At 40.3% G+C, this 15,601-nt stretch overlaps 1 protein-coding gene across 9 annotated transcripts in view; it reads left to right on the top strand.

The window, feature by feature from the left end:
- The window catches only part of Specc1 (sperm antigen with calponin homology and coiled-coil domains 1), a 272,253-nt gene that overhangs the window by 163,164 nt on the left and 93,488 nt on the right, over positions 1 to 15,601 (top strand). For 8 of the 9 annotated variants that reach the window (XM_040269588.2, XM_078042956.1, XM_021720554.3 and 5 more), the window contains one exon: positions 11,951 to 12,158. In XM_040269588.2, the coding sequence (XP_040125522.2) occupies positions 11,951 to 12,158 (208 nt within the window). Of the gene's footprint in view, positions 1 to 3,610; positions 3,634 to 11,950; positions 12,159 to 15,601 lie in introns of those variants that run through there. The other variant, XM_078042958.1, reaches the window with a different exon arrangement.

The following is a 15,601-nucleotide window of genomic DNA, read 5'->3' as shown; positions in this document are numbered from 1 at the left end:
TAGACTTTCTTGACTAGGCTTGAAACTTAGAAATTTTAAAAGAAAAATACCGAGGCCTTAAAGCTTATAGTTGGTATGTTTAGAAACTAGCTTTTTCTTCAGAAACTCATGGTTCTCCTCCAAAGAAGTAAGACGATTATAAATAACCACTCACTGTGGGTGGTCAGGGGAGCCCAGTAGAGTCAAAGTGATCAGTGTGTAACCAAGGTTGATTCTGAGGCCAAACTGATTAGAGCAACCTCTGGGCAAAGATTGCAGAACTGGAATTTGAGAGAAAGATATAATGAGTGAATAATCCTATGGCCATGACTTCAGAATAGAATGTCTTAAGGACTTAAGAGATCTTAAAACCTTAAGTAATCAGGTGGTCCAATAGAATCCCCAGGTGATGCCTTGGACCACATGAAACAGAAAACCCCAGTGTCTGTGATGTATGCCAGTTGTCGTACTCGCTGCTTCCATTCTCTGAGGTCAGAATTCAGGCAGTTGCTAGCAGTGGTTCCAGGGCTCCATAATTCCAGGGCTATGGGCTGGTAGCTCTGTTCTATTATTCTCGACCCTCCTGCCAAGGGTACAGGGTAGCTCAGCTTCCTTGGGCCTCTTTAACCACATGTTGTGGTTCCAGGCAGAAAACGTGTCCTCAGACCTCTCAGTTCTATGAGTAGAACCTGGTTCCTGGGAAGCTTCTCCCAATTTCTTTTCCTTTATGTCTGATTGGTCAAAATAGTACCATATTTGTGGGCTGGGGATATAGCTCAGTTGGTAGAGTGCCTGTCTTGCATGCACAAGGCCGTGGTTCAATCTCCAGCACTACCACCGCCAAAAAAAAAAAAAAAAAAAAAACACATTTACATCCCAGCCCACCGATTTTGAAATAAGTTCATAACCTGATTCTTAAACAAAATTGAGGTTCCCATAGAAAGAAAAAAGGGGGGTTATAGGCACTGTTTGACAGCCTCCCCACAGGACTCCATATCTTTACTTTTTTCCACAAAGCACTCATGGTAACCTAATCATGTAAGTCCTTCAGCGGCTTCCCATTTCATCAAACACTTCATGGATGCCCAGAGCCCAGCAGCTTGGCATCCCTATACTCCAGCCTCAGCCCCACTGTTTCCCTCCTTGCCCAGAACCAGCTAGATTGAGTCCTTGCCTGCTTCTGGGTGTTGGTTTAGTGGTCTCTCTGTCTCTCTTGCCTGGTGTTTTCTGCAGCTTTCAGTCTTAGCTATGGGAACACTTCTTCAAAGAGGCCTTCAGCTCCGTTGGATCATTAACTCATGGACTCTCATGGCTTCTTTCAACAAATGATTTTGTTCTAGATCAACCAGAATCTCTGTGTGAAAGCCTTTGCCCTTCATAGCACCTCAGGATGTGCTTGGAAGTATTGGCAAATCTATTGTGTAGAGTTCAGGGAAAATTTGGAGAATATTCATTCGTTTCTCCTGCCTGAATGATGGACTGGTTATGGGTTAAGGTTACTTATCCAAAGACATGGAGATTTCATTCCTCTTCAATTGAGACATAATTTACCCCATTTTCTGGCCACAAAACATCAACGAGGAGGAAGGCAAGTGAGGAAGTTCTATAAACAGCCTGCTGCAGCTGTCCTGTGGAAGCCTGGAGGAGGTAGACTCAAAGGAGGCACCTCAGGGTGGCAACATGAGGAGAGGCCTGCAGGGAAATTTGCTGAAGGCCCCCTCCTGCCTGGCTATGCACTAGGAGCTGAAGCTTACAAAGATTAAATTACACAGCTAGAATGCCCTTGTGTCCCTTATTATGTGAGATATAATAGCGACATGGCCCCAAACACAGTAGTCACATGATGGGGTATATACCAGGTTCTTCCCAGCAGATCGATCTCTGAAACTCAGAGGGAAGAGTTGAAGCTGAACTTTGGTGGAGAAGAAATACGGTCTTGTGGGTGATCGGAACACAGAACACTTGTGGCTCTGCCTCCTACACCTACTGTGGTTCCACTGGAGGAGGGTGCTTCTCACTGCCGACCTACATGGGCTGCCCCTTTTCTGAGTTTCCTTGCCAGAACTTCATCCCCTGTGACAAATTCATTTTTCTTCTTAGTCATGTTAGTTCTTTTAATGAGATAAGGCCCGAGCACTATTCTTGTCCTTGAATGTGACCTCAGGACTCTTTGGGAGCCCTAGAGTTGCCCCAACATCTCCCTCCTGTGTACATTCTTGGGGCAGCACTTTTATGGGGCTCTGCTACTGCCAATGCCATTCCCAGCACACAGCCCCTGCTTCTTCAGCTTGCCTGTGAGTTCCCAAAGATAAAATTCAGATTTTTATTCTACACCTTTGAGTTTTCTATCAGTCTTTTTCATAACAGAAGTGTAAATAAACTAGCATATTCTCTTCTCCCTTGGCAGAATAGCATTGCAAAAAAGGAAAGAAAAATTTAAACTTAGGTCAGTAAGAATGCAATATAGCTATGAGTATCAGCAGTACCTATTCACAGTGTGGCCAAGAATGAAGCAGAAGTTGTTTTATAGTAGCCAAGCTAGATGTCAAAACAAAAACAACAAACACAACATCCTTACTCATGGCAGAGTTACTCAAGCTGTCATTCCAGGTTTGTTTACTTTTTATGCTGTATATGATTTTAGCATTGCTGTTTCATCCACATATTAGGTATTCAATAAATACTTGTCAGTGAATAAGTGAATGAATGGCAAAGAAATTTACAGTGGAATTAAAAGAGACTGCTATAATTTATCAATATGTTCAAAACAAATTTTATCATATTTTAATAATAATAGCTAGTATTTTAATGCTTTTTATGTGTTAGGCACTCTTAGAGACTATAATCATCATAACCTTACATAGTAGATATTGTCAATATAAGCTTAATTAATTAATTGATGAAACCAGGATCAAAACTGGGTTTGACTTCAACATGCCTAGATATTTTTTGTGTGTGTGTGGGGGGGGGGGGGTACCAGGAGCTGAACTGGTACGGACTGAACTCAGGGGCACTTGACCACTTGTTCACGTCCCCAGCCCTATTTTGTATTTTATTTAGAGACAGGGTTTCACTGAGTTGCTTAGCACTTTGCTGCTGTTGCTGAGGCTGGCTTTGAATTTGAGATTCTCCCGCCTTAACCTCCTGAGCTGCCAGGATTACAGGCATGCGCCACTGCACCCAGCAACATGTCTGTCTTTAATCACTGATTTATGTGGCTTTCTGGTTACTGAAAGCAAAGAGATAGGAAAATATATAAAGCAGACCTAATGACTCTAATACCATGTGGTCTTAGGCCAATGCTGTTTTTTTCCCCCCACTGAAAAAACAAAGCCTCATTTACTAGAAGAATTTTACTTGATTATAACACAGTGAGAAAGTTTACAGCAAAAACCTGAATTATCAAGAAATGTTTTTGTTTGACTTCTAGCCTGAATGATGAGGAGGGGTAAGAATGAGTTTACCAGGTGAAGTGTTGGGGTAGGGACTGGGGAATGTCACTAGAAGACAATAACAAGTCCTAAGGCCAGAAAGCCTGGCCCTTGAGGAAGTAATGCTCATTTTTTTGTCATTGCTGGAGTGCATAGGATGGTCCCTGGAAGTGAACAGGAAGAAATGCCAACCACGTAGATTGAATTTCACCCTCAAGACATAGTAAGTCTTAGAAGGATTTTTTTTAAAATAGCAGCTTTATTGAGATATAATTCAGAAAATGTATAAGCCAGTAATTTTTAGTATATTCTCATGGTTGTATAGCCATTGCCACAATCAGTTTTACATCATTTTTATTACCCAGTAAAGAAATCTGTACCACATATTAAAGTCACCGCCGCTTGAGTCAACTTTCGTGTCACTGTGACCAAAATATCTGACAAGAGCAACTTAGAGGAGAAAAAATTTATTGGGGCCTCACAGTTTCACAGGTATCAGTCCATAGAGGGCTGACTCCATGGTTCTGGGCCTAAGAAAAGGCAGCACATCATGGAAGACATGTGAGGTAGAGAGAAGAGCTGCTCCCTCAGGGCAGCTGGAGAGAGGATCCAAGAAAAAGGGGCCACAGAGTAGATGCACCCTTCAAGGCACACCCCCTGTGACCCACCTCCTCCATCCATACCACCTGCTTATGGTTACCACCCAGTCCATTCAAATGCGGATGGACTGACTAAGTTACAGCTCTCATAATGTAATAGTTTTACCTCTGTATATTCCTGCATTAGCAGGAGCTTTTGAGAGACACATATGCTAACCATAACATGCTTCCCCCGTATCACCTTTGCCCTCCCATCCTTTGGCAACCTCTAATCTATTTTGTGACTCTTTGGATCTGCCTCTTCTGAACATTTTATGAAATCATATACTATGTGACTTTTATCATCTATTTTTTTTCACTCACTGCAGTTCTTTCAAGGTTAACCCACACGGTAGCCTATGTCAGTACTTCATTCTTTTTCATAGCTAATATTCCATTGTATAAATCCATCACATTTTGTTTATCCATTCAGTTGATGAGAAAGTTGTTTCTACCTTTTTGGTTATTGCAGATACTATTGCTATTAATGTTTGCATACAGCCTTTTGTATTAATATATTTCATTTCTCTTGGGCATATACCTAGGAGTGGAATTCCTGATCATTTAATTCTATATTTAACTTTGTTTTTCCTCAGGGGCTTTCGACCACTGATCCACATCCCCAGCCCTATTTTGTATTTTATTTAGACACAGGGTCTCGCTGAGTTGCTTAGCTTCTTGCTTTTGCTGAGGCTGGCTTTGAACTTGAGATGCTCCTGCCTCAGCCTCCCAAGCCACTGGGATTACAGGTGTGCGCTACCACACCTGGCTTGTATTTAAATTTGTAAGGGACTCTCAAACTGTTTTTCAGAGTGGTCACACCATTTTATATTCCCACCAGCAAAGTGTTTGGTTTCCACTTTTGCCACATCCTCCTCTCCCTTGTTATTGTCTTTTTGTGTAAGCTGCCTAAAGTTTGATATGCACCTCCCCAAAGATGACATTAGTCATTTCTTCAGTGTCTAATGATACTGAGCATTTTTCATGTACATACTTAATAATTGTATATCATCTTTGGAGAAACAATTTAAATCCCTCACACATTTTTTTTTTTGTCTTACGGTTCAGTTCTAAGAATTCTTTACATATTCTGAATATAATGCTTTATCAGAGAAGCAATTTGTAAATATCTTCTTCCATTCTGTGGGTTATCTTTTTACTGTCTTTTAATGTCCTTGAAGGCACAAATTTTTTGTTTTAATTTTAATTATATGAAGTCCAAGTTATTGTTTTGTTGTGGTTTGTGCTTTTGGTTTTAGAAATTTTAAACAAGGGAGTGAGAGAATCTCAGATTCAGAACGATTGCTGGGCTAGAGCTACAGTTCAATGGTGGAGTGCTCGCCTGGCACACGTGAGGCACTGGGCTTGATCCTTCACACCATGTAAAAATAAAGTAAAGGTATTGTGTCCACCTATAACTAAAAAGTATATATTTTAAAAAGGACAAAAGAAAGATTGCTAGCCGGGTGCGGTTGCACACTCCTGTAATCCCAGCAGTTTGGGAGACTGAGACAAGAGGATCAGAGTTCAAAGCCAGCCTCAGCAAAAGCGAGGTGCTAAGCAACTCAGTGAGACCCTGTCTCTAAATAACATACAAAATAGGGCTGGGGATGTGGCTCAGTGGTCGAGTGCCCCTGAGTTCAATCCCCGGTACCAAAAAAAAAAAAAAAAGAAAGATTGCTTTAGCCACAGTTAGGTAAGAAAGAATGAAGGACTGAAGAGGGGACAAGATAGAAGGGAGGACAGGATTTGAAAGACATTTAGACATTAGATATTCTAGGAGTTAGGCCCATTAGGGTTTGGTGTCCAATATGATATTGGGGATCCCTAGAAACAGGCCTTTGGTCCATTCCCCAATCCTCCCCTTGTGTGGTTGCACATGTGGTTGTGCTGTTTCCTGAGAGGGAGCACAGAACCTGGAGCAGCTTGGGGAGGAGTGATGACTGTTGAAGCAAAGAAGGTATTCAGGCCTGCTCATTGAGCCCCTGTCAGCACCTGCCTGTCAGCCATAGATGACCCCTCAGCTTTAGGCCAAAGGTCTCCAGGCCAGGAGCTACTTCATTTCCTGTACCTAAGGCCTTCCTTAGACCCTTTTGTCCCTTTAGAAGCAGTAAAACTATAGGCAACTAGGATGTTTCCCTAGTTACACATTTCACATTTCTGAGGTTTGTTGAAAAAGAAGTCACTATTGGAATGTGTGGGGGTTGGATTTTTTTTTTTTTTTTTTTTTTAGTTGTAGGTGGACACAGTGCCTTTTTATTTTATTTATATGGTGCTAAGGATGAAACCCAGAGCCTTACACGTGCGAGACAAGTGCTCTACCACTGAGCCCCCACCCCAGCGCCAGCCCCAGCCCCAGGATTGGATTTTTTTTTTTTAAAGAGAGAGAATTTTTTTTAATATTTATTTTTTAGTTTTCGGCAGACACAATATCTTTATTTTTTTATTTTTATGTGGTGCTGAGGATCGAACCCAGCGCCCCATGCATGCCAGGTGAGCACGCTACCGCTTGAGCCACATCCCCAGCCCGGGTTTGGATCTTAATGTCTTTATTTTCTTCCTTCCTAGATGATTTACTTTTTTTTTTTAGTATTGAGGATCATTTTTATCAAATAGACAGTATAATCACCAGATTCAGTCAAAAGCCAAGTAAAATGACAAACTAGGCTATGGGTGTGGTAGAGCACTTGCCTAGCATGGGTGTGGCCCTGGGTTCCATCCGTGGTACCACAGACAAACAAAAACGCAACATCCTTACATAAGAAGCAGTACAGGGTTTATTTTACAAGCCATGTACCTTGCTATTGGCAACATAACTTATCCACCTTTGCTGGTTTCTAACAGAACTATCTATACAACTTTAATGATATTGGAATTTATTTAGAATTTATTACAGTGATATAACTACATCTGCCTATGTCTCTATGTTATTCATACATGACTGAATGATGAAATGATGTATGAAAGGCAGGGTCTGATTTTTCAAAAAAGTTCTTTCTTGAGAACCTATTAAGAATAACCACAGCAGGGCTGGGGTTGTGGCTCAGCGATAGAGCCTAGCACATGCGAGGCACTGGGTTCCATCCTCAGCACCAATAGAAATAAATAAGTAAAGTAAAGATATTTAAAAAAAGAAGAAGAACCAACCACAACACTAAAATATTTAAACCATATTTTCGTCTTGCAGGATGCTTTGATTTTGATGTAGTGAATTCCTAGTTCCTTCTATACTGAAACATTGCTAGGTTAGCTGTAAACCTGTTTCCTTAGTGTATTCTCTTTATTTGAAATTTTCTATTCTTGGGACTAGTTTGTGTAAGATGGGACCATGGTTCTTAGTTTGATTTCCTTTATACTTCATCTTACCCAACAAAGATAAACAGATGTGCCTTTTGGAGGTCTTTATTCACTGTAGTCGATTGACCTAATGGTAAAACTATTTTGACCAGTTACTCATTTCCCCAAGAAGATAATCTGAATGTGTGTATGTGGCACCACAGTGTTCTCTAATATCTGCAGAGGTGGGGGCACCACTCCCCAGGAGCTCTCCAGGACTGTAGCATGCCCTCCTGCCAGGACTTAACTCTGCTGAGGAGTGCTGCCTTCCACAGGGTAGCCCATACTGTGGCTAAGCCCCAGGAGGACCAAGCTCCAGGCTTTGCTTCCATCTGGATCAGTACTGAAGGGCATCTTCATGTTAATCCCCAGGGGATTAACTGAAGTCTTTGTGTGACAATTTCATGGTTCTGCTTCTTTCTTCCACAGCTTGGACACCCCTCTCCCACTCCCAGGCAGTTCTCAATAAACTTCCCTTGTCCACCTCTCCATCTCTACATGTTTCCAGGGAACCTGACCTATGATAGAATCTTTTCCTCAAATTCAGTATCTGGCTGAGCGCTGGGAGATAGTGACATTTGCCAAGATTCAGTGGGTCTGGTCTCAGAGCTGCCCTGGATGTGTGCTCCCAGCACTGCCCTTGGGCTGTGGAGCTACCTCTGCTGCCGCGTGCCTCTGGCAATTTTAGGCCATCCGGAATGGCTTTCACTGCCTTCTCCTCAGGAAGTCCTGGTGTTCCTGAGAAATTCCTTTGAATCTACTTGTAATATAACCTTAAAGGACCCATTTCTGAAGAAGTTGATTTTTTTTATAATAATGGAATATTCTTTTTTTTTTTTCCTATTTTATTTTTTTATGTGGTACTGAGGATCAAACCCAGTGCCTCACACATATTAGGCAAGGGCTCTACCACTGAGCCACAACCCCAGCCACAAGAAGTTGATTTTCTGGGGCTGGGGATGTGGCTCAAGCGGTAGCTCGCTCACCTGGCATGCGTGCGGCCCGGGTTTGATCCTCAGCACCACATACCAACAAAGATGTTGTGTCCGTCGATAACTAAAAAATAAATATTAAAAAATTCTCTCTCTCTCTCTCTCTCTCTCTCTCTCTCTCTCTCTCTCTCTCTCTCTCTCTCTCTCTCTCTCTCTCTCTCTCTCTCTCTCTCTCTCTCCTCTCTCACTCTCTCTTAAAAAAATGTTTAAAAAAAAAAAAAAGTTGATTTTCAAAGATGAGAGATGTTTGGAATCCATGGAAGAGATTTCTCTTTTCAAGGGAAAAATCACGTTGCTGGGTTTCTGATAGTGTAATTCCTGATCCAGAGAAGCTAAAATTCAAAGGAGTTTGTGTTGCTGGCCAGCAGAAAAGCCAACATAAAAGGCAGCCTCGAACTCTTAACAATCATGAAATTAAAAGGTTTGTTCTCAGCTACTTGATACACAGGATTATTCTTTTCAAGTGATTAATTTCTCCCTCTCTTTGTTAATCTTTTTTTAAAATATTTATTTATTTATTTTTTAAAGTTTTCGGTGGACCCAACATCTTTATTTTATTTTTATGTGGTGCTGAGGATCGAACCCAGCACCCCGCACAAGCCAGGTGGAGCGTGTTACCGCTTGAGCCACATCCCCAGCCCCTCTCTTTGTTAATCTTTGAAATGAATATTAAAACACCAGCCTGTTATTTATCGAGTCCCTATAAGAAGTGTTGAGGCTGCTTAAGGGCTTTTGGTTTTTACTTTTCTTTTAAAAATTTTTATAATAATAATAATAATTGTGTAATTATAATTTATTATTATTATTATTATTAATATTAGGTACTGAGGATTGTACCCAGAAGCACTTTATCACTTTTTTTTAACTTTGAGACTGGATCTTACTAAGTTGCTTAGGGCCTCTGTAAGTTAGTAAGTTGCTAAGGCTGGCCTTTAATTTGTGATCCTCCTGCCTCAGTTCTGTTCTTTCTTTCTTCCTTTTTTTTTTTCAGTACCTTTCTGAAATACACTGTTAAATTGAGAGAATTACTCCAAAATCAAGAATTGATCAGTATATTTGAAACAGTACCTGATTTATATAGATTTACTGACCTGGCAGTCCACACTGTACCCATCGCTATGCCATGTCACCACTCTTTGATGCCCATGATTATGATGAGCCAACACATGAGAAATAAAGGGACATGGGAGTCTATAAAGGGTCCAGCAGCCTTGGTTGCACTCAGACCTTCCTTGGTGTGCTCAGTCTTTGGGTTCCGTTGCTCAACTGACTCACAGACATCCCAGACAGTTTCATGCATATTTCTAGAACCCAGATAACATTCCTCTGCCTGACTCTTCCCAACAAAGGCAGCCTGCCCTTACTGCTCTCCAGATCGCTTCAGACTTCAGCCTTCTGTATTTAAAATGTTGTGGCTGCTTCTCTTTGAAATTGTCTTCTGTTTCACAAAATAGCTATTGTTAAGATCATGAGACTTCTGGCTTTTTCAACAAATTGAGATTTTCTTGGTTGAATGGACCTATATTATTATTCATATTGTATACCTAAGCTCATTATAAAATAAAGAGTGGCTCTTATTAAGTGCTTACTATGTACCAGGCACTTTGATAAACTTTCTGAGTACATTACTTCTTGAACCATCCCATTGTTCAGGCAGAGGGATTAAAAAGATAAAAGGTTTGATATAGTAGATTTAAAACCTGGTAGTCCAGCTCCCAGAGTCTGGAGCTGGAACCATTTTAATGAACAACAGCTTTTAAATATTTTGACCACACACTGCAGTGATATATTCTACCGTCACAGTCCAGAGCCACACATTTTTACAATTGAAATACAAGTTTCACAGAGCAATGCTGACCCTTAGCACAGGTAGTATACTTTGGCAGTGTTGGTTCTTTTATTAGTTTTCTTACTTTTTGTTACCTACCCACTTCCTCCTTCCTTCCATTCTTCCATCCATTCATCCACAGCTTCCCAAGTGAAAAACACTGCAGGATTGCCCTTCACTGTTTGTTCATTCATTCATTCATCAACTACTTTTTTTTTTTTGGTGGGGGGGTGCTGGGGATTGAACCCAGGGCCTTGTGCATGCAAGGCAAGCACTCTGCCAACTAAGCTATATCCCCCTATTGCTTCCTCTGTGTCTGACCTTCAGGCACAGGGGATACAGTGGTGAATACAGCAGATGAAGTCCTTGTCCCCATAGAGTTCATAGCCAGAAGGTTTTGCACATGAAATGCAGTTGGAAAAAAAATTGCAGATGAAGTCCCTGAAACCCCTCCCCCCAAAAAACTACCTGGGAAGAAATCTATTGGTATCAAGTTTAGATTACTCCCCTAAATATACAGCTATGTAATAATATCCATTAAAGGACTATAGAAAAGGGTCAATGGTGTTTATTGCTGTGTTGTTCAAAATAATGAATTAATTAGTATTTTCAGACGGGGGAATAATAATATGCAGTAATTAAAGTAATGACCTAATGAGATGTGTAGCAATATGGATTCCTTTCCAAAACACAGTTAAAAACAAGTTACAAGCCTTGCATGGAGAAGGCCTTGAGTTCAATCCACAGCACTAAAAACAAAACAAAACAAACAAACAAACAAAAAAAACAAGTTATAAGAACACAAGAATTGTATAGTACAGGACAAAAGCATATTACTTATTATATACCTCAGTATAATATTGTACATGAAAAAAAACATAATATATCATTTGTGTAAAAGTTTTTAAATATCCAGGACATGGGGACATATATTTAAATATATGTCATGGGGACATATATTTATTATAAAAGTGGAAAACCCTTCAAAGTATGACCACACATCAATTTGGGGATAATGCTTATCACTCTTGGAGGTGGGAGAGAAGGTTGATGTGTTAACAAATATTAATAAAGTAAAAGATTTAGCAAATGTGGCAAAACTCAACTATTGTTAAGTATATCTGGGTGAATGGTTATTTCATTATTTGGAGTGCTTTTCTGTGTTAATTATTACAACTTGTAATAATTAAAAACAGATGATATTACTTTTATGGGCTACTCCTCTGTTTCTGGGGCATGCACATTTCTATGTTCTGTGTGGTCTATCATTTTATTTTCTCCAAAGAAAAGCTGCAACAAGTATCTTAGGGTTGAGATTTGGGGGATTTGCAGATTGGTCAGGTTTCAGGAGCATTGTTTGTGTCTAACCAGCAGAGGGCGCTGCTCCATAGCAGATAGAAGATGGAGCAGCCACACCAGGCATCCCATCCCTCCTACCAGAGTAGCACCAGCACCAGTGTAGCACCAGCGCCTCTCACAAAACCAGTGTTCTACCCTGGTGTGGGAAAGAAAGTTATTTTAAGTACATGTAGCTTTCCTTCTGTTTGTGAAAAGGGGCACAAAATGCAGCCATTTGGATACACACGTTTTCCTGAACATTCACAGCCTTGTCTGTTTCTCAGACTAAGAATAAAAGAAACGTTACATGCCAAGAGCATCCTTTGCTGTTGCACCAGCCAGCCTTTCTGCTACTTTTTGGTGAACTTCTTTGCCATTACACTAACTGGGGAACCTTCTCTGTTCTAGATGGAAAAAGATTATTCTTACCTGAAGGAGATCTGTGATCATCAAGCAGAACAGCTGAGCAGAACCAGCCTAAAACTGCAAGAGAAAGCATCAGAGAGTGATGCAGAGATAAAAGACATGAAAGAAACTATATTCGAATTGGAAGATCAGGTGGAACAGCACCGGGCTGTCAAGTTACACAATAATCAACTCATTAGTGAGCTGGAAAGTAAGTGAAGTCTTGTCCAGGTGAAATGTGGAACGGGCCTGAGTAGGATGCTAAAGAAACTGGTATTCGCAGGTGACTGTGGAACAGTTTTTAAGAATGTGTGTGTGCGGGGTCTAAGAAGAGTTTTATGACTACTCTGTAATCTCTCAAGAATAATGGCACTTGGGCTGGGGATGTGGCTCAAGTGGTAGTGCGCTCGCCTGGCATGCATGCGGCCTGGGTTCGATTCTCAGCACTACATACAAAAAAACCCAAAGATGTTGTGTCTGCTGAGAACTAAAAAAATAAATAAATAAATATTTTAAAAAAAAGAATAATGGCACTTAAGAAATAATCATTAATCTCTTAAATTAAGTCAGAAAGTAAATGACAGAAGAGATTATTAACCATGAGCAGTAGCACAAGACAACTATAAGAAGGAGCATGTACATTTCAGATGTTAGGTACTAGTATGTGTCATGAGGCAGAGCCATGCTGCTGCCTCTGTCTTGAGACAGATACATGTGGTATATACTACCACTTAGTCTGTTTTGAGTTTAGATGTGACTGTTCACATGGAAATTTCCTGCAGATAGTCCTGGTGTAGGAGAGGGTCATTCAAAATGAACTGTTTACTACACTTATCAAGTACAGACAATGTGCTGTCTTTGGATCTGATGGATAGAGGTTCAGAGTGGCGTGAACAATGTGTGCCTTTGGTCTGAGGGAGAAAACAATTCCAACATGTGTCCCGTTGACAGTAGGATATCAGATAACAGATGTTGGCACTTCTTACTAAAGAGACATCAATATATGATTTATTTATAAGCTCATTGTTTGCTTTGACTAGGGAAATATTTTAAAAAGATTAAATATTACCTGCTTTGTTCAAATAATTCTTATAAAATTATCACATCTAATGTGTTTTGCTTTTATAACGAAAGAATTATGTACAGAGCTTTTAATACTAACACATTACTAAAAATAGCTTAGTTATCTGAGAAGTTCCCCAATATGTACGATTAATCCTCATTATTCACAGATTCTGTGTTCTAACTAACTAAAACTTATTTGTAATCCCAAATCAGTACTCATGATGCTTTCGTTGCTATTTTTGGAAATGCACAGAGAAGTGAAAAATTAGAGTCATCCTACCACTTACATTTCCAACTGAGATAAAAAACTCTGTCTTCTTATCTCAGTTCTGATACTATATACCAGTGTCCTTTTTACAGTCTACTAATGCCATGTTTTTAACATTTTTGTGCCTGTTTTTGGTGATTTTGCTGTTTAAAGTGCACCCCTCTACCACAGTGCAATACTGAAGTGCCTTCTGCTGACCCTAAGTATAAGAAAGCTGTGATAGGGTCGGGCATGTGGCACACGCCTGTAATCCCAGCAGCTCGGGAGGCCGAGGCAGGAAGATCTCAAGTTCAAAGCCAGCCTCAACAAAAGTGGGGAGCTAATCAACTCAGTGAGACCCTGTCTCTAAATAAAATTAAAAATAGGGGTGGGGATGTGGCTCAGTGGTTGAGTGCTCTGAATTCAATCCCCAGGACCAAAAAGAAAAGAAAGCTGTGATATACCTTGATGGAGAGTCATGTGTGTCACATAAACTTGTTTCAGGACTGAGTTTTGAGCCACTGGCATGAGTTCAATGTTAATGAGTCAACAACCCAGTGCACTCAGAGAAAGAAAGAAGAACTTCTTCAATTTGCTCATAAGACTGCTCTGGAAAGTGCTAAAGTAACACATATAGTGTAAGATGACGCTATGGAGAAGATAGAAAAGGAATAAATTTATGGATTTGTGAGATGGAGGCCAAAAGGAAGTATAGCAGGCAGCATTATTGCAATGTCAAAAACCAAAGAAATTTACTTTATATGGCTCAGGATCAGGAAAATGATCAGTCCTCATTGCACACCCAGAAGGTGTGAGAGAAGTTAAACTTGTGAGCCAGAAAGGTTCTTCATGCTACAGAAGATTTTAAAAATATCTTTCCCGTGTCACAAAGAAAGGGAAGAGCATGTTTCTAACACGTTTAACATATTCATTTGGCAGACAAACCTATGTAATGCAAACAGAGTTTCAGTTAATGAAAGATGTTTTAACCAGAGGCTTATAGGAACCTAACTCTGTTTTTCCCCTATGAGCAGAGATTCAGTCCTTGCTAGTTGAGTGAGCTTGGCAACTTTATGTAGCTACCACAAATAATGAGAATTGACTGCGGTCTGCGCCTGTGTGATAGTACCTGTTCCATTCTTCCTTAGACATGACGAACTGTAGAGTCTTGGCTCTCAGTATCACCCAGGCTCAACGGTGGTACTAGGATACAATTAAAGACTATTTCTAAAGAGTACTGCCCTTGAAAAAAGTGAAGTCAAAGGAGATGAGTTCTGTTTTGTTTGGGTTTTGTTTTTGTGGCATATTGCTATTGAGAAAATGGTTGTATTGTCTTTAAATTCTTAAGAGTCAGTCCAGACACAACCAAAAAAACCAGTGTATAATTAGTGTCCACAGCAGATTTCAGGCCCATCCCCAGTGATTATATCAAAATCTATCCAAGACTGAAAAATAACACAGAGCAACTTTTAAGGGCTTTTAAACTTCTGTTAGGAATATTAAGGTATTATTAAGATATATTTTTGTTAGGAGAACCAGGCACACTCAATTCCAGCCCTAATCACTCTTTCCCATAAGAGTCTTGAGAGAAACAGGCAGAACAAGAAAAAGAAGTGAAGAAGGATTTTCTTACTCAGGCATTGATCCCGAACACAGATTCTTAGGCTCCACTGCTGGAATAGGATGTGACCATAAAGATTTGTTCTTTAACCTTCTCTAGTGATTCTTATTCATATCCTTAATAGACAAGTGCTGCTCTAGAAGAGAGAAACCATTCAGGAACTTTACCTTGGTGACTGACATGATAAGAACACTTAAATGGCTCTGATAGCCTCATGGAGCAAATTGGAGACTTGGAGAACCAGTGAGGAAAGTTGTTCTTAATTTGGGAGAGGTGATCAAGCTGTTAGAATATCCCTGGGCCCAGATTCTATCTGTGCTCAGAGATTCTGGAGCCCATAGGTCTAGAGTTGGTGTCTTACAAATCTGTGCTTTTGAAAAGTGCCGCATGTGATTCTGAGGTTTAACTATGATTAAGAACTGCTACTCTAGAAATGCATTTCAGATTCACAGGAGTAATAACCAGTTACATCCTCTATTATACAAAAGCCCTCCACCTTTCAGTGATAAAGACTATTCAGGACAATTGTGTGCAAATAGCAGGGAAGTGCTCAACACAAGTGTGTAAGTGTGAACAGCTATTGAGGTCTTCTCTTATAGTGCCACATGGTGGTACTTCTGGTGGTATATCCTAAAAACAAACAAACAAAAAACCCCACTACTTATTTCCCAAATTATCCCAATCCCTGTCTTGGAAGAACCTTCTGCTGCTAGCTCCCCAT

Source organism: Ictidomys tridecemlineatus, chromosome 3, assembly GCF_052094955.1.
Source record: "Ictidomys tridecemlineatus isolate mIctTri1 chromosome 3, mIctTri1.hap1, whole genome shotgun sequence".
In the NCBI taxonomy this organism is placed as follows: Eukaryota; Metazoa; Chordata; class Mammalia; order Rodentia; family Sciuridae; genus Ictidomys; species Ictidomys tridecemlineatus.
This window is presented reverse-complemented; position numbering and strand designations above follow the sequence as displayed.